The sequence below is a fragment of the Macaca nemestrina genome, chromosome 9 (assembly GCF_043159975.1).
Source record: "Macaca nemestrina isolate mMacNem1 chromosome 9, mMacNem.hap1, whole genome shotgun sequence".
Classification (NCBI taxonomy): Eukaryota; Metazoa; Chordata; class Mammalia; order Primates; family Cercopithecidae; genus Macaca; species Macaca nemestrina.
The window spans coordinates 14640712-14658850 of record NC_092133.1 but is presented as its reverse complement, the minus strand read 5'-3'; the positions used below and the strand labels follow the sequence as shown (position 1 = coordinate 14658850).

At 42.1% G+C, this 18139-nt stretch overlaps 1 protein-coding gene across 1 annotated transcript in view; it reads right to left on the bottom strand.

Annotated features, from left to right (window-relative positions):
• The window catches only part of LOC105467710 (eukaryotic translation initiation factor 3 subunit A), a 49748-nt gene that overhangs the window by 9341 nt on the left and 22268 nt on the right, over positions 1–18139 (bottom strand). Inside the window, exons 10-18 of the mRNA XM_071069051.1 lie at positions 17995–18111; positions 17606–17791; positions 16303–16650; positions 14180–14284; positions 13986–14099; positions 8816–8938; positions 8133–8286; positions 7113–7297; positions 949–1037 (exon numbers count right to left, since the gene is read on the bottom strand). Of these exons, the coding sequence (XP_070925152.1) occupies positions 949–1037; positions 7113–7297; positions 8133–8286; positions 8816–8938; positions 13986–14099; positions 14180–14284; positions 16303–16650; positions 17606–17791; positions 17995–18111 (1421 nt within the window). The remainder of the gene's footprint in view (positions 1–948; positions 1038–7112; positions 7298–8132; positions 8287–8815; positions 8939–13985; positions 14100–14179; positions 14285–16302; positions 16651–17605; positions 17792–17994; positions 18112–18139) is intronic.

Sequence of the window (18139 nt, the reverse complement as noted above, 5' to 3'; positions counted from 1 at the left end):
GCAAGATTCTGTCTCAAAAACAAAGAAACAAACAAAATTAACCAGGCATGGTGGAGCGCACCTGTGGTCCCAGCTACTCAGGAGGCTGAGGCAGGAGGATCGATCACCTAAGCCCAGGGAGGTTGAGGCTGTAGTGAGCCGAGATTGCGCCAATGCACTCCAGAGTGAGACACCATCTCAAAACAACAACAACAACAAAAAGAAAGAAACAAGCCAAGTGCAGTGGCTCAAGCCTGTAATCCCAGCAATCTGGGAGGCTGAGACAGGCAGATCACTTGAGGTCGAGGTCAAAGCCAGCTTGGGCAACATGGCAAAACCCCATCTCTACTAAAAAATACAAAAAGTAGCCAGGTATGGTGGCACACACCTGTAACCCCAGCTATTCGAGAGGCTGAGGCACTTGAACACAGGAGGCAGAGGATGCAGGGAGCCGAGATCGTGCCACTGCACCCCAGCCCGGGCAGCAGACCCAAAAAAACAAAAACCAAACCCACACACAATCAGACATGCACACAATTCTTCATGGCTCTCCTTTCCCTGCCTCTACAAAATGAACCAAATTTTAAAATCACCAATAAAATATTAACAAGAGGCGGGGCACGGTGGCCCATGCCTGTAATCCCAGCACCCTGGGACGCCGAGGCAGGCGGATCACAAGGTCAGGAGATCGAGGCCATCCTGGCTAACATGATGAAACCCCGTCTCTACTAAAAATACAAAAAATTAGCCGGGCGTGGTGGCAGGCACCTACAGTCCCAGCTATTCAGGAGGCTGAAGCGGGAGAATGGTGAACCCGGGAGGCACAGCTTGCAGTGAGCTGAGACTGCACCACTGCACTCCAACCTGGGCAACAGAGCGAGACTCCGTTTCAAAAAGAAAAGAAAAGAAAAAAGATATTAACAGGAACTGAGGAACTGGAGCAGCATTATTTTCCTCAACTCTACTTACTTCTCTGGCGGGCCTCTTCTCCACTCAGAATCTGCTTCAGGTCCTTTTCTCCAGGTGCCTTCTGAATCTCTATCTCCCCAACGAGAGTCCTCCATTGACAAAGTGAAAAAGAGGCATTATATTGGTAACTATTTACTATTACAACTACTGGTATTACCATTCAAATATTTTTTGTACTTATAACAATATGAAGCCCTTAAATAAGCAAGTTTTAAAATTTTATTTATTTTTTAATCTGAGATCAGACTGATGCTACAGGGAAACTAGTAGTCTCATATATTGTGGGTGACCTTACAAACACCGCTGGAAAGCAACCTGGGAACACACACCTCTACAGATTTCCTTCAACTAGAAATCCCCTTTGAAGAATGTGAAAAAAGCCCCGTACCCTGAAATGGACATCACAGTGCCTACTAAGCAAAGAAAGGTGGAGACATTTTATTTAATGTCTAATGACGGTGGTTAAATTAAAAGTACTTCTCTATTCAAAGTACTCTGATGGGTCAGATGCAGGGGCTCACACCTGTAATCCCAGCACTTTGGGAGGCCGAGGCAGGTGGATCACGAGGTAAGGAGATCAAGACCATCCTGGCTAACACGGTGAAACCCTATCTCTACTAAAAATACAAAACATCAGCCGGGCATGGGCCAGGCACAGTGGCTCACGCCTGTAATCCCAGCACTTTGGGAGGCCAAGGCGGGCGGATCGCAAGGTCAGGAGATTGAGACCATCCTGGCTAATACAGTGAAACCCCATCTCTACTAAAAAAATATAAAAAATGAGCCGGGCGTGGCGGCAGGCGCCTGTAGCCCCAGCTACTCGGGACGCTGAGGCAGGAGAATGGCATGAACCCAAGAGGGGGAGCTTGCAGTGAGCCAAGATCGCGCCACTGCACTCCAGCCTGGGCAACAGAGACTCCATCTCAAAAAAAAAAAACACAAAACAAACGAACAACAACAACAAAAAAGGTACCCTGATGACATTAAGAACTGTGAAAAGTAAATCTGGTACAGCCTTTGCAGGGGACGATGCATGCACAATTTTAATCATAAATATCCTCTGATATATTGTGGCTGGTCATACAAATGTAACCTAAAGCCATTATCAGACAAGTGAGAACTCTGGAAGATATTTTAAGAGATCTGATGATAGGGTGGGAAGACTAAAATAAATATTTAAAAGCTGGCCAGGAGCGGTAGCTCACGCCTATAATCCCAGCACTTTAGGAGGCTGGGGTGCGTGGATCATTTGAGGCCAGGAGTTCGAGACCAGCCTGGCCAACATGGTGAAACCCTATCTCTACTAGAAATATAAAATAATTAGCTGGGCATGGTGGCGGGTGCCTGTAATCCCAGCTACTTGGGAAGCGAGGCAGGAAAATTGCTTGAACCCGGGAGGCAAAACTTGCAGTTACCCAACATCGCACCACTGTACTCCAGCCTGCACCAGAGCGTGAAGCTCTGTCTCAAAAAAAAAAAAAAAAACAAAACAAAAAAAAAAACAAACAAAAAAAAAAACTACAAACCTAAGAATAAGCTACAGCCTCTAACAATTTGTGAATAAAAGAACCTTTATTTGATTTTTTTTTTTTTTTTTTTTTTTTTTTTTTTTGAGATGGAATCTCACTCCGTTGCCCAGGTTGGAGTGCAGTGGCATGATCTCAGCTAACTGCAGCCTCTGCCTCCCACGTTCAAGCGATTCTTGAGCCATAGCCTGCCAGGTAGCTAGGACTACAAGCGCCTGCCACCATGCCCAGCTAATTTTTGTGTTTTTAGTAGAGGTGGAATTTCAACATGTTGGCCATGCTGGTCTCGAACTCCTGACCTCAACTCATCCACATGCCTGGGCTTCCCAAAGTGCTGAGATTATAGGTGTGAGCCACCATGTCTGCCCCTCTATTTGAATTTTTGAAAAAATGTCTTGGCAATGAAAGTCTAAAATAACAACTAGAGATGAGAAGCAGTGAAAGACAAGAATGGCCAGAAAAAAAGTTAGTCCCAGGTCATCACAGCTAATGATTCTGGGCTGTCTCTTAAGGTGGGGGTTGTTCTAAGAGACTTTCCCAAGTAAACACTTTGAGAGACAAATAGAAACGTAACAGTCAAAGGAATTTACGGGCACCATAATCGAGGGAACAAACACAGCCAGAAGGCCAAGTTTCTCCCACTCCCGATGCCTGCCTTGCCAATTTATACTCAACAAAGAAAGCAAGATTTTAGAGGATATAGTACAACTATTACAACCGCCAAAGACTTTTGAAGGATGGCTGTTATAGCCATTAAACAAGCAAAAAGAAATAACTCTGCCTCCTGGGCTCAAGCCATACTTCCACCTCAGTCTCCCAAGTAGTTGGGCATGCACCACCATGGCCAGCTCATTTTTGTATTTTTTGTGGAGACAGGGTCTCACTATGTTGCCAGACTGGTCTCGAACTCCCAAGCTCAAGTGATCCGCCCACCTGCCTTGGTCTCCCAAAGTGCTGAGATTATAGGCGTGAACCAATGTGCCCGGCCCCGCAGATCCAAGAGCAGAATGGTCCCAGCTGATGAGCAAACAAATTGAACCAGGATCTCAGAGAACCTGGTACAAACAACAGATGAAGAGAGTAAAAGAAACATTAAAGATATAAAGAGGACTTTGAAAGAGCAAGAACAGAGAAAAAGGAGAAAAGTTTCCTTAAATTAGGAGATTTTTGTCTGCTCTAAGGAAACTGAATCCTTAGACCAAAAGGCCAAAAGACCAAAAAGAAACAAAGATGACCAAACACTCAGGTGTCTAAACACAGTTTAGCGACAGTTTTAACTTCCTTTACTGCAAGTACGGAGAAAAATTACGTTCCCAAGGAATGAAACAGTATCTACAGAATAAGACGAAAACTAGTATCAAAAATCTTCCCCACTGTAACACTGTGTACTACAAAGAGAAGCAAAGATCTCTATTATTTCTGAAAAGATGATTTTGAACTGGCCAAATAATGAACCATCCATTGTTCAACCGTGAGAGAAAAAACTTGAGGCATATGCAAAGACATTCTGAAAACAACTGATTAAGAATCAAAAAGTACTCACAAAGGGAAAACATGATGCAGTGTAAACATACCTAAGACTAAATAATGTTTGCTAATATGGATATAAAATTTTAAGTGAATACTAAGAGGAAAGATAATATGTAATGATCTAGAAACAAAAATACCCAGTTCACTGCAATAAAATATAAGTCAAGGTATGCTCATGATTTTGTTTTGTTCTGAAAGGCAAAGGAAAGTTGTATTTTATACTTTGGAAGTTTTTTTAAAAACTTAGGAAAAAATTAATGGTGGCTGGGCAGAGTGGCTCACGCCTGTAATCGCAGCACTTTGGGAGGTTGAGGTGGGTGGATCACCTGAGGTCAGGAATTTGAGACCACCCTGGCCAACATGGTGAAATTCATCTCTACTAAAAATACAAACATTAGCCAGGCATGGTGGCACGCGCCTGTAATCCCAGCTACTCGGGAGGCTGAGGCAGGAGAATTGCTTGAAACTGGGAGGCGGAGGTTGCAGTGAGTCGAGATTGCGCCACTGCACTCCAGCCTGGGCGCAGAGAGAGACTCTGTCCCAAAAAAAAAAAAAAACCTAGAAAAGTTCTTCAAGTTTGGCTTAAAGAAAAAGGAAGGGGTGCCAGGGACATAGAAGCAAATAAAAAGCTCCAAAGCAAGTGTTAGGAACAAAACCAAATACACTAGTTACCATGTTAAATGCAAGTAAATTAAACTATACTCTCCCAAAAATAGGGAAGGTGTGTGTGGGGGGCAGAGGGGGCATAAAACAGAAACAAGAGGCTGAAAATGTACAAAAGGGTGGACAAACACATTTGCAAATGCTAACTAAAAGGATAATCTCAGAAGGTAAGCTTCCTCACATTCCTAAGGAGACATTTCCATAAACTAACAAGATGCAGCAGATTTAAACAACAAAACAGCTGATTTCATGCATACACAGAACTTTGTGCCCAACAGAAAAAAACATTCATAAAAACCTGACCATAGTTTTAGAACACAAAGGAAAATGTATTATTAAATTCCAAAAACTTGTAAATCATACAGACCACATTTACTGAATACCAAGGAATTAAAATTACAAATTAGCAGTAAGAATAACCTAAACTAAAGACACATAAATAACTAGTATCAAGTCTAGACATACAGATAAGCATTTGATACAGGTGTGGCAAAAACAGAGGAGCAGATCGAGACATCCTTGAGCTTTTTGAGTGAAAGGTAAGCAAGCAATACTTTAAGGGGCAAACAGGGCACCTCCCAAGCAAAAGGAAGAGCGTGCAGACAGATGCCACAGACACAGAATAAAGCAGAAAACTTGCTCTCCAATGGTTGGAGCACAGGTGACTAAGAAGAAAATAGTGTCAGACGAAACTGATGAAAACGGCAGCAACACGAAAGACTGCTAAGGCGCGTTTTAAAACCTTTGGCTCTCAGTAATGAGTATCAGCCAATGAAAGGTCTGAAACCCAACAGCAGGCACAGTGATCACACATGCTGTATTATGAAAAATCAAGCAGGCCACAACGTAGAGGAAGGTCTGAAGCTGGAGGAAGATGATGATGAGGGAGACTAGTAAGTAGACCAACAAGTACTGCAGGTAAGAAAAATCTGAATTAAGGCAATAATGTAGGAAAAGAAAAAAGGAAGAGTAGGTTCAAAGCTGTGACAAAGCAGATACCAGTAACATCAATCAGGAGAGGGAATTCCAGACACAAGACAGAGAAGGGAACACAGGTCCGTTCTGAACCTGAGTGCAATTAAAAATGAGCATTTAGAGCTGAGTTTGAATCACCTAGGAATCCTGTTAAATTGCATACTTTGATTCAGAAGTTTTGGGGCTGGACCTGAAAGTCTGCGTTTCTAACAAGTTCCCAGGTGCTGCTGACAGCTGCTGGCCACCAAACACGTCTTTACCTCCCAAGGAGCTACAGAACTCATCATCCTCTAAATTCACGATGATGTCTTTTTTTATCCCCGAGACAGTCTTGCTCTGTCACCCAGGCTCGAGTGCAGTGGTGTGATCTTGGCTCACTGCAACCTCCGCCTCCTGAGTTCAAGCAATTCTCCTGCCTCAGCCTCCTGAGTAGCTAGGATTACACGAGCCGCCACGGCGCCTGGCTAATTTTTGTATTTTTAGTAGAAACAGGGTATCACCATGTTGGTCAGACTGGTCTAGAACTCCTGACCTCGCAATCCGCATGCCTCGGCCTGCCAAAGTGCTGGGATTACAGGCATGAGCCACCACGCCCAGCCAGACGACGTCGTCTTTCAAGGAACTCAGCAAGTCCCTCTTCTGTAGCAAACTCAGCAGTGCCATGGACAAAACTTTCATGACACGCACACGCAAAAGTATGCTTAACCCTATAAAATTCCATCTTTGCTAAGACAAGTATAATTCTTTCCCCCTTAGGTGCCTTCTGTTCTTTGGGAAGAGAACACTATCACATTAAAAAGAGAGGTGAACATGGGGTGGGTGCGGTGGCTCGCACCTGCAATCCCAGCACTTTGGGAAGCCGAGGCAAGCAGATCGTTTGAGGTCAGGAATTCAAGACCAACCTGGCCAACATGGTGAAACCATGTTTCTAATTTTAGTAGAAAATTTTGTGTTTTCTACTAAAAATACAAAAATTAGCCAGGCATAGTGTTGGGTGCCTATAATTCCAACTACTCGGAAGGCTGACGCAGGAGAATGGCTTGAACCCGGGAGGCAGAGGTTGCAGGGAGCCGACAGAGAGATCACACCACTGCACTCCAGCCTCAGCAATGAAGTGAGACTCTGTCTCAAAAAAAAAAAAAAAAAACAGAGAGAGAGAGAGAGAGAGAGAGAGAGAGAGAGATGTGAAAATAACTGATTTAAATACATTTACATCAGTATCATGGAAGAGAACTGAGTAATAAAAATACATCACAATTACAAAAATCAGCCAGGTATAGTGGCATGCGCCTGTAATCTCAGCTACTCAGGAGGCTGAGACACAAGAATCACTTGAATCCGGAGGCTGAGACTGCACCACTGCACTCCAGTCTGGGCAACCTGGGTGACAGAGCAAGACTGTGTCTCAACCAAAAAAAAAAAAAAAAACACACATTAAAACAAAATAAAATCAATAAACCCTATACTCACCTTTCTAGAAAGTGAACTATCGCCAAGTCTTCTCTCTTCCTCTCTACGACGTTCTCGTTCTTCAATTTCCAACTCCCTTTGGCGTTTTTTCCTTTCCACTTCTTCTAATTTCTTCACCCGCTCCTGATACTCTCGTAGCTCTTCCTCGCGTTTTGCTCGTTCAGCGCGCTCTCTCTCTTCCCGCTCTAGACCATTGATTAGGTTACTAAGTGTGCCTCCCAGCCATATCTTCCCCCTAATGCTAGTTCTACTTTTCTGGTATTAAACAGGTAGCATAATGTACAAGTAAAAGAATTTAAAAATAGTTTGTAATCAGCTACATGACAGAACACAGTCAATAAAACAAGTACTACACCCCTCAACTATAGTTTTGTAATAAGATACTAAAATTCCTGAGCAATCTGGGATTCCAGATACAGCATCATTTAACAGCCATCATCTGGAATGTATTCCTCAATAAATGTTAATACACAGAACATGGTGATAAAAAACAAAAAGTAGGCCGGGCGCGGTGGCTCAAGCCTGTAATCCCAGCACTTTGGGAGGCCGAGGCGGGTGGATCACGAGGTCAGGAGATCGAGACTATCCTGGCTAACATGGTGAAACCCCGTCTCTACTAAAAATACAAAAAACTAGCCGGGCGTGGTGGCGGGCGCCTGTGGTCTCAGCTACTTGGGAGCCTGAGGCGGGAGAATGGCGTGAACCCGGGAGGCGGAGCTTGCAGTGAGCCGAGATCACGCCACTGCACTCCAGCCTGGGAGACACAGCGAGACTCCGTCTCAAAAAAAAAAAAAAAAAAAAAAAAGTATTAATTTTTAAAAGAACATCAAATGTGTGGGGAAATGTTGGTAGATGATGTAACAACTTCACATACAGCAAACTGGGTTCTGAGATCCAGTTAATTACAGTGCTAAAAGGCCAATTACCTTGATTCCTGTATTTTCTACATAAGATGACTAAAAACTAGATCTAACACCAACCTTGCATTAGCACCCCTCCAATCCTTTTCAACCTGTGTACCTTTTAGCATTTGTTCTTCTGCCCTTCTTTGCTCCTCCTCTTCTTTTTCTCTATAATATGTTATTCTGCGTTCTTCTTTACGTTGCCTTTTCCGTTCTTCCAATCGATTATGCCTTTCTTCTGCTAATCGCTCTTCAAACTGTTTAAGTTTTTCCTGCAATCGAGGTAACCCCCAACCCAAAAAGGACACATTTCGTCAAGAGCAACAAACTAGCAGAAAGCTATTAGGTTTACAAAAGACTCTCAAGTGTGTTAGAATCATCGAAAGCAACCTCTCAGAACAAAAACTCTAACTTCCAAATGACCACTAACTTGTTAGCAGGCCGAATTTTAAAAAATTTAAATTGTTGATATTATCTACATCCAGTGGGTTTATCTTTATACAAAATAAATTCAATGATCAAATTAGAACCTAAGCCCAGGACATTTTGATCTAGTTTTTTTATTTCTAATAAAAACAGTACACAAAACTTGTATTAAACTGTGTGTTCAACTTTCACCTTTAGAACAATTTCTTTAGGTGATTGTTTTGCTTACGAAATATTATCCAAAAAGTTCTATTATTTGAATGACCGTTATACATAGTAACTCAAGACAGAATATACCAATTTGTTAAGGGAGAACACTTCAGCCAATACTAGAAAGCTCACGAATCAACATTTCCCAAAAATCAGCAAGCTCACCTCATAAACAGACTGCCGTGCAGCTTTGAGTCGCATTACAAATAAATCTCTGTCTTCAAGCATTCGTGACATTCGATTCTTATGTTCAAGAGCCTTTTCACGTTCTAGCTGCATTGTAGTAATCTGCAAGTACAAAATACAGTGAAATTTCAAAGCATCACTTTTTTTTACTCATCAACCCCAAATTACTGACAAATACTCTTGAAAAATTAGAAGCTGCTTCATTGCCCCTTCTATCATGCCATAAAAAAAGCATTAACTACCATCCATGTCAACAGGTCCCCAGAAGACAACTAGGGGCAAGAGGTAGACAAAGTAATCCTGAGGCATTTAGGAGAGACAGTTTTTATTTAGCCCCATGACACCAGGAACTTTATAAAGGAAAAAGTATGATATACGGACACACCTTGGAGGCACTGCAGGTTTGGTTCTAGACCACCACAATAAAGAAAATATTGCAATAAAGAAAGTAACATAGATTTTTTGGTTATCCGATGCATATAAAAGTTTACAATCTATCAAAGTATACAACAGCATGTCTAAAACACCAATGTACAAACTTTAATTTTAAAATACTGTAAGTGGGATGCAGTAGTATGCTGAGGCAAGAGAATCACTTGAGCCCAGCAGTGCAAGATCAGCCTGGACAATATGGTGAGACTCCTGTTCTCAAAGAAAACAAAAAATACTTTATTCCTAAAAAATGCTAGTGATCACCTGAGCCTTCAATGAGTCATCATCTTTTTGCTAGTGGAGTCTTGCCCCAATGTTGACAACTGTCGACTGATCAGAGTGGCGGGTACTAAAGGATGGGGTGACTATGGTAATTTCTTAAAATAGGTAACAATGAAGTTTGCCACACCAATTGCAACCTCTTACAAAAGATTTATCTAGCATGTGGCACTGGTTGACAGTTTTTAACTTAAGAGCAGAATTTCAATTTGATCCAATCCTCTCAAACCCTGTTGCTGCTTTATCAACTACACTTATGGAATATTCTAAATCCTTTGTTGTCAGGTCAACAATGTTCATAGCATTTTCACCAGATTTCAAGAAACCACTTACTTTGCTCATCCATAAGAAGCAACTCCTCACCCAGTCAAGCTTTATCATGAGATTGCAGCAATTCAGTCACATCTTCAGGTTATAGTCTTTTTTTGTTTTTTGTGGGGTTTTTTTTTTTTTTTGAGACAGGGTCTGTCTCTGTCACCCAAGCACTGGAGTGCAATGGCACCATCTCAGTTCACTGCAACCTCCACATCCTCCCACCTCAGCCTCCCAAGTAGCTAGAACTGCAGGCACACTCCACCACACCTGGCTAATTTTCCTATGTTTTTGTAGAGACAAGTTTTCACCATGCTGCCCAGGCTGGTCTCCAACTCCTGGACTCATGCAATCTGCCTACCTCAGTCTCCCAAAGAGCTGGGATTAGAGGTGTGAGCTACCCCACCCAGCGTATACATCTAACTCTACTTCTCTTGCTGTTTTCACCACATCTGCAATTATTTTCTCCACACTACTCATGTACCCCTCCAAGTCATCCATGAGGCTTGGAATCAACTTCTTCCAAACTCTTGCTAATGTTGATATTTTGACCTCCTCCCACAAATCACAAATGGTCTTAATGGCATCTGGAATGAAGACTTCCTTCCAGCAGGTTTGCAATGTACTTTGCCCAGATCCATCAAAGGAATCACTATGGCAGCTACAGTCTTATGAAATATATTTCTTAAATAATAAGACTCAAAAGACAAAAGTTATTCCTAGATCTATGGGGTGCAGAATGCATACTGTGTTAACAGGCATGAATACAACCATTAATCTCTTTTATACATCCCCATCAGAGCTGTCATATGATCAGATGCATTGTCAATGAGCAGCAATATTCTGAAAACTCTTTCTTTTTTTGAGCAGTAGGTCTCAACAGGGGGCTTAAAATATTCAGCAAACCATGCTATTAACAGATATGCTGTCATTCAGACTTTGTTCTTTCATGCACAGACCACAGAAAGGGTAGATGCAGCATAATTCTTACGGACCCTAGGATTTTTGGAATGATGAGAATTGGCCTCAACTTCCAGTTAGCAGCTGCATTAACCCCTAAACAGTGAGCATACCCTTCAATGCTCTGAAGCTCGGCACTGCCTTCTCTCTACATATGAAAGACCTAGTTGGCCATCTTCTTCCAACAGAAGGTCGTTTCATCTACCCTGAAAATCTATTGGCTGGGCACCATGGCTGACCCCTGTAATCCCAACACTTTGGGAGGCTGAGGCAGGCGAACTGCTTGACTTCCAGAGTTTGAGACCAGCCTGGGAAGCCTGGCGAAACCCCATCTCCACTAAAAATACAAAAAAAAAAAAAATGCTGGCATGGTGGTTCACGCCTGTGGTCCCAGCTACTCAGGAGGCTGAAGTTGGCACTTGAGTCCAGGGGGTAGACGTTGTAGGGTGCTGAGGTCGCGCCACTGCACTCCAGCCTGGGTGATACAGCAAGATCCTGTCTCTCAAAACAGCAAGAAAATCTCTTGTTCAGTGTAGCCACCTTCATCAACTATCTCAGCGAAATCTTCTGAATAACTTGCTGTAGCTCCTCCATCAGCACTTGCTGCTTCACATTGTACTTTCATGTTATAAAAACAGTTTTCCTTAAACCTTATGAACCAACTTTTGCTAGCTTCATACTTTCCTTCTGCAGCTTCCCTTATTTATTTATATATATAGATATATATTTATACATTTATTGATACAGAGTCTCCCTCGGTTGTCCAGGCTGGAGTGTAGTGGCGCAATCTCAGCTCACTGAAACCTCTGCCTCCCAGGTTCATGCAATTCTCCTGCCTCAGCCTCCTGAGTGTCTGGGATTACAGGTGTCCGCCACCACGCCCGGCTAATGTTTGTATTTTTAGTTGAGATGGGGTCTTACCATGTTGGCCAGGCTGGTCTCAAACTCCTAACCTCAAGTGATCCGCCCACCTTGACCTCCCAAAGTCCTGAGATTAGAGACTTGAGCCACCGGGCCCCGCCTTTTGCAGCTTTCTAACCGCTCTCAGCCTTTGTAGTATTAACTGTTGAGCGTTAGAGCCTTGCTCTGGATTAGGCTTGGCTGAAGGGAATGTTGTGGCTGGTTTGATCCAGACCAATGAAACTTTTTCCATATCAGCAATAAAGGCTGTTTCACTTTCTCACTGTTTATGTGTTCACTGGAGTAGCATTTTTAATTTCAAGAACTTTTCCTTTGCATTCACAACTTGATTAGTTCAAGAGGCCTAGCTTTCAACATGCCTTCCTCACTAAGCTTAAACATTTCTAGCATTTGATTTAAAGTGAGAGACAGGCAACTCTTCTATTCACTCGAACACTTAAAAGCCATTGTGGGATTGTTAATTAGCCTAATTTCAATATTATGTCTCAGGAGCCAAGCATATAGTGGCTCACACCTATAATCCCAGCACTTTGGGAGGCTGAGGCGGGCGGAACACTTGAGGTCAGGAGCTCAAGACCAGCCCAGCCAACATGGTGACCCCGTCTCCACTGAAAACACACTTGGGATGTTGAGGACGGAGAATCACTTGATCCTGGGGGGCAGAGGTTGCAGTGCGCCAAGACTGCACCACTGCACTCCAGCCTGGGCAACAGAATGAAACTCTGTCTCGAATAAATAAATAAATATATATATATATAAAAATAAATGTCTCAGGGAATAATAGGAAGGCTCAAGGACAGGGAGAGATAGTCAGGGAATGGCCAGTCAGTAGAACAGTCAGAAGAGACACAACATTTACAGATTAAGTTCTCCGCCTTATATGAGTGTGGTTCGTGGCACCCCAAAATAATTACAACAGTAACATCAAAGATCACTGATCACTATAACAAATATAATAATGAAAAAGTATGAAATACTTTGAGAATTACCAAAATGTGACAGAGACATGAAATGAACACATGCTGTTGGAAAAATGGTGTCAACAGACTTGCTCAATACAAGGTTACTACAAACTTTTAATATGTAAAAGAAAAAATAAGAATAAAAATAGTAATATAGGGGGGCTGGAGGAGGCATGGTGGCTCACACCCATAATCACAGCACTTTGGGAGGCCCAGCCAGGAGATTCACTTGAGCCCAGGACTGTGAGACCTGCCTGGGTAACAACACAAAAGCACAATAAAGTGAAGCACAATAAAACGAGGTTTGCCTATATATAATAAAATAAAATAATAAATATGACATAGTAACACCAAACACCATGGTTTAATTTTTAAAGGCATTTTAATCAATGCAAGATGATATATGGCTATTTCCTTTCTGCCCTATGTGAAAAAACGGAAGGCTCCAAATAACCCAATTTGGTCTGCAGCACTTTTCTAATTAGTTTTTAATATTTACATGTTAAGAGAATTATCACAAAAATTCCAACTTCTCCTGAAAAAATGGGAAGAGCTGGCAATCCTAGGTCCATTAATCTCCAGGTGACAACATTCAGATAAAACCAAGAAAAGGCTGCATTCTATTACATTCTACACAGATGTTTGTCTCCTGCTTATGGTTACTTTTTTAAACCAGATCTGTTCACTCACTTTTACTACATATTTGGTGCCATAAGCATTTGTAAACCCTGCTTTTGTATCAAGTAAATATAATATACACTATAAATTAACAAAACTATGGAATGACCTGTTTAGTCACAAAAGACCACATAGTACACAATTCCATTTATATAAAATGTCCAGAAGCAGCAAATCTAAAGGAGTAGTTTAGCAGTTGCCTAGGGCTGGGGTGGTAGGAAAGAATAGGGATGACTATTGCTAATGGTTTAGAACTTCTTTTTGAGATATGTTTTAAAATTAGATTGTGGAGATGGCTGCACAATTCTGCAAGTAAACTGAAAACTATGAGTTGTATAAACATGCCATACAATTTACCCATTTAAAGTGTACATAAAGCAGTTTTTTGTAAAATGGGCTTTTCAGTTGTCCTTTGTTTTCCAAGTTTCATTTGTAATCTCTATCGTGAAATGTTCCATCTTTCTACCAATCTGTTCATAGGCAGCCATTAGAGCACCATTTCTAGCAGAAGAATACAAAATAAAGCAATTCTGAATGCTTGGTTCCATCACTGGCAGAGGATTTAATTACAATCTAAAAATATTACAATTAAATTAAAAACTTACTCTTTCTTCCTCTTGTTGCTCCCACAGATCCATGTCTTTAATTCTCTGTTCCTCGTAAGCGCTCTTTATCAAAGGAATTTCTTCCAAACGTTTGGCTCTTTCAAAATAGTCAATCTGAATGACACGATAACACATGTAGTTTTTAAAAATCTCTTAACTTGGTATGTTAAAGCTTTACCAATCCTTTCATTTACCTTCTTTTCTTGATTCTTTAGGCGTTCCTGAAGTTCTTTCTTTTCTTTCTCCAGTTGTTCAACCTGTTTAGCCATGATAAAATCTGGATCCAATTCCTCAAGGTCCTAAAAGGTAATACAAATGCACAATTGTTAACAAGGATAAACAAGCAATGCCTAACATAACTCACTGCTTTCTAGAATAAAATCCTAAATTGCTTTCATTGTTACAATGGATGATAATTTAGAAAATGTAAAAAATCATACAATAGCCTTATTTCCACTTGACCACAAGAAAAAAATTATCCATACATCTTTTTCTCACTCCTCCAACCTACATCTACCCACATTCTACTAAACAGGGTAAGCAAACCTAATCAGAAAACCCAAAATCTGAAATGCTACAAATTTTAAAGCTTTCTGACCACCAACATGGTGCCACAAGTGTAAAATTCCACAACTGACCCAGGTGACAGGTCAGTAAAAATCCATTAAAACTTTGTTTCGGCCAGGTGCGGTGGCTCAAGCCTGTAATCCCAGCACTTTGGGAGGCCGAGACGGGCGGATCACGAGGTCAGGAGATCCAGACCATCCTGGCTAACATGGTGAAACCCCGTCTCTACTAAAAAATACAAAAAACTAGCCGGGCGAGGTGGCGGGCGCCTGTAGTCCCAGCTACTCGGGAGGCTGAGGCAGGAGAATGGCGTAGACCCGGGAGGCGGAGCTTGCAGTGAGCTGAGATCCGGCCACTGCACTCCAGCCTGGGCGACAGAGCAAGACTCCGTCTCCAAAAAAAAAAAAAAAAAAAAAAAACTTTGTTTCACGCACAAAATTATGTAAAATAGTGTATAAAATTACTTTCAGGCTACGTGTATAAGATGTCTATGAAACAGGCCTTGTGTGGTGCGTCGCACCTGTAATCCCAGCAATTTGGGAGGCTGAGGCAGGTAGATCACTTGAGGTCAGGAGCTGAAGACCAGCCAGGCCAACATGGTGAAACCCCATCTCTACAAAAAATACAAAACCTAGCCAGGCGTGGTGGCACACCCCTATAATCCTGGCTACTTGGGAGGCAGAGGCTAGAGAATTGCTTGAACCTGGGAGGCAGAAGTTGCAGTGAGCCAATATCATACCACTGTACTCCAACCTGGGCAACAGAGTGAGACTGTCTCCCACAAAGAAAAAAAAAAAAAAAGTCTTATAAAACAAATTAATTTCGTGTTTAGACTTTACTCCAATCCCCAAAATATCTCATTATATATACATGCAAATATTCCAAAATCCAAAAAAATCCAAAATCTGAAAGGTATCTGCTCTCAAGCATTGTAGGTAAGGGATATGCAACCTGTTCTGTGATTAATATATAGTAGTTAAAACTGGGCCGGGCACGGTGGCTCAAGCCTGTAATCCCAGCACTTTGGGAGGCCGAGACGGGTGGATCACGAGGTCAGGAGATCGAGACCATCCTGGTGAACACAGTGAAACCCCGTCTCTACTAAAACTACAAAAAACTAGCTGGGCGAGGTGGCGGGTGCCTGTAGTCCCAGCTGCTCGGGAGGCTGAGGCAGGAGAATGGCGTGAACCCGGGAGGCGGAGCTTGCAGTGAGCTGAGATCAGGCCACTGCACTCCAGCCTGGGCGACAGAGCGAGACTCCGTCTCAAAAAAAAAAAAAAAAAAAAAAAAAACTGCACAGAGCAGGCCGGGTGCGGTGACTCACTCCTGTAATCCCCAGCCCTTTGGGAGGCTGAGGCAGGCAGGTCACCTGAGGTCAGGAGTTCGAGACCAGCTTGGCCATCGTGGTGAAAAGCTGTCTCTACTAAAAATACAAAAAATTAGCTGGGTGTGGTGGCAGGTGCCTGCAATGCCAGCTACTTGGGAGATTGAGGCAGGAGAATCACTTGAAGTTGCAGTGAGCCGAGATCACATCACTGCACTCCAGCCTGGGCGACAAGAGACTCCGTCTCAAAAAAACAAACACAAAACTTCCCAGAGCAATAAACATATGCTTACTCACAGATTTAGTCATGACCAGCTGTACCAAAATGTGTGAAATAACAAGCCAACAAATGGTACAGGACTATGGTTCTAAGAGTACAAAATACCTGGATAAAACTAGCTTTTTAATGACTAAAATGCTACATACTTCAATGTCAATATCTTTGAATGCTTTGGCACCCAGTTCTGTTTTCTTGATCTGCTCCAAACGCTCTCGAACAGTTTTCTTTTTGATTTGTTCATGTTCCTGTAAGATACGCTCCTTCTCTCTCTCCTTCGCTTCCTGACGCAGCCTCTCTTCCTCAGCCTTCCGTACTTTCTGGAGTTCAGCTTCCCTCTGTTCCAATTCTTCTTTCTCACGCTGAATATTCAGACTCTCAAGGCGCTCTTTTCTTTCCTCAATTGTCTGGCGGCGAGCCAGGATTCGCTGGTGCTCTTTTCGTGAATTTTTAAGGTATGCAGTAACAGCCAACTGATGCTGTTCTTCTTTCTCTTGCTTCAAAACCAAATGAATTTTTTTAAATGACCAAAATTAACGTCCTCTGGTATTAGACATTAAAGAAATTACAAAATAATCCTGATGCATTTTCTATGTATCTGCATTTGATAATGGAAGATGACACTATTCAAGCTGTTTGTTTTCAGTATCAAATGCTATGGTGTTGCTCCTACTCAGTCTTTTAATAGCAATGACGCAGCTAAAGAAGCTCTCCTAGCTAAGACAACTTTTCACTGCACCAAACCTACCTTAGGTGTTCATTAACAGAGCTCACAAACAAGAAATAACTTGTTACAGGTAGTGGCTCACGCCTGTAATCCCAGCACTTTTGGGAGGCCAAGGTGGGTGGATCACTTGAGGCCAGGAGTTTTGAGACCAGCATGGCCAACATGGTGAAACCCCATCTCTACTAAGAATACAAAACATTAGCTGGGCACGTGGCACGTGCCTGTAGTCCCAGCTACACAGGAGGCTGAGGCACAAGAATTGCTTGAACTTAGGAGGTGGACACTGCAGTGAGCTGAGATGGTGTCACTGCACTCCAGCATGGGTGACAGAGTGAGACTCCATCTCAAACAACAAAAAAAAAAAAAAAAAAAAAAAGAAAGAAAGAAAGAAAGAAAGAAAGAAAGAAAGAAAGAAAGAAAGAAAGAAGTAGGAGGGAAAAATCCACTCACTGTACTTCACTATTTGAGGAATCCTATGTCTACTCTGCTGTTTCTGTAACATAATCCACACTTTTACATTACCTACACAGAGAAGTATTTTGTTCGACGGAAGAAAGCTCAATGATTTGTGTATTTGATCAAATAACAAAACTACCAAGTACAATTCTATAGGAAATATATCATAAATCCCTTCTCTCAGATATTGTCTCAAACCTCTTTGTGAAAGACATGGCCCAAGAGTCCCTCAAAACTTCTGGGATTTATTTCCCCGGGAAGATGCATACCAGTATATGAGCTGGTTTAATGACTTCAAGTGCTTTTGCAAGTACTGAGGACATGGCTGTCAGCTGATTTCTTATCTGCTCTGAAGGCATGCTTTGCAAATGAGGACCAATCGGAGCATCTTCTCGAGTAGCATAATTCAAATCAGATCCAAAACTCAGGGTCCGAGAAGTGTGATCAATACGAACCTTAAAAATTAAATTATCAATGGTTAAATCCATAAGTAAGCATGAAGTCAAAAAGTAACAGAAGAACGTCATATACAAAAGCTGGAAAAGTTCACTCAGTAAACTTTAAAATGGTATCACTGTACCAAAAGCCGAGAAACAAAAGATACGTGTTTTTCTAGTCCTCAAGGGCCTTCTCCTATCTCCTTACAGCACATACCTACCTGCAAGTCGCAATGCCTGGCTGCGTCTACTATGGCCCGTTCCAGTTGGAAAGCATCAACAAAAGGAACCAGAGAAGTCAAACGAGAAAACTCAATGCTCTGATAAATCTGTGACACCTGCATAGAAAACATAGGGTTAATAACA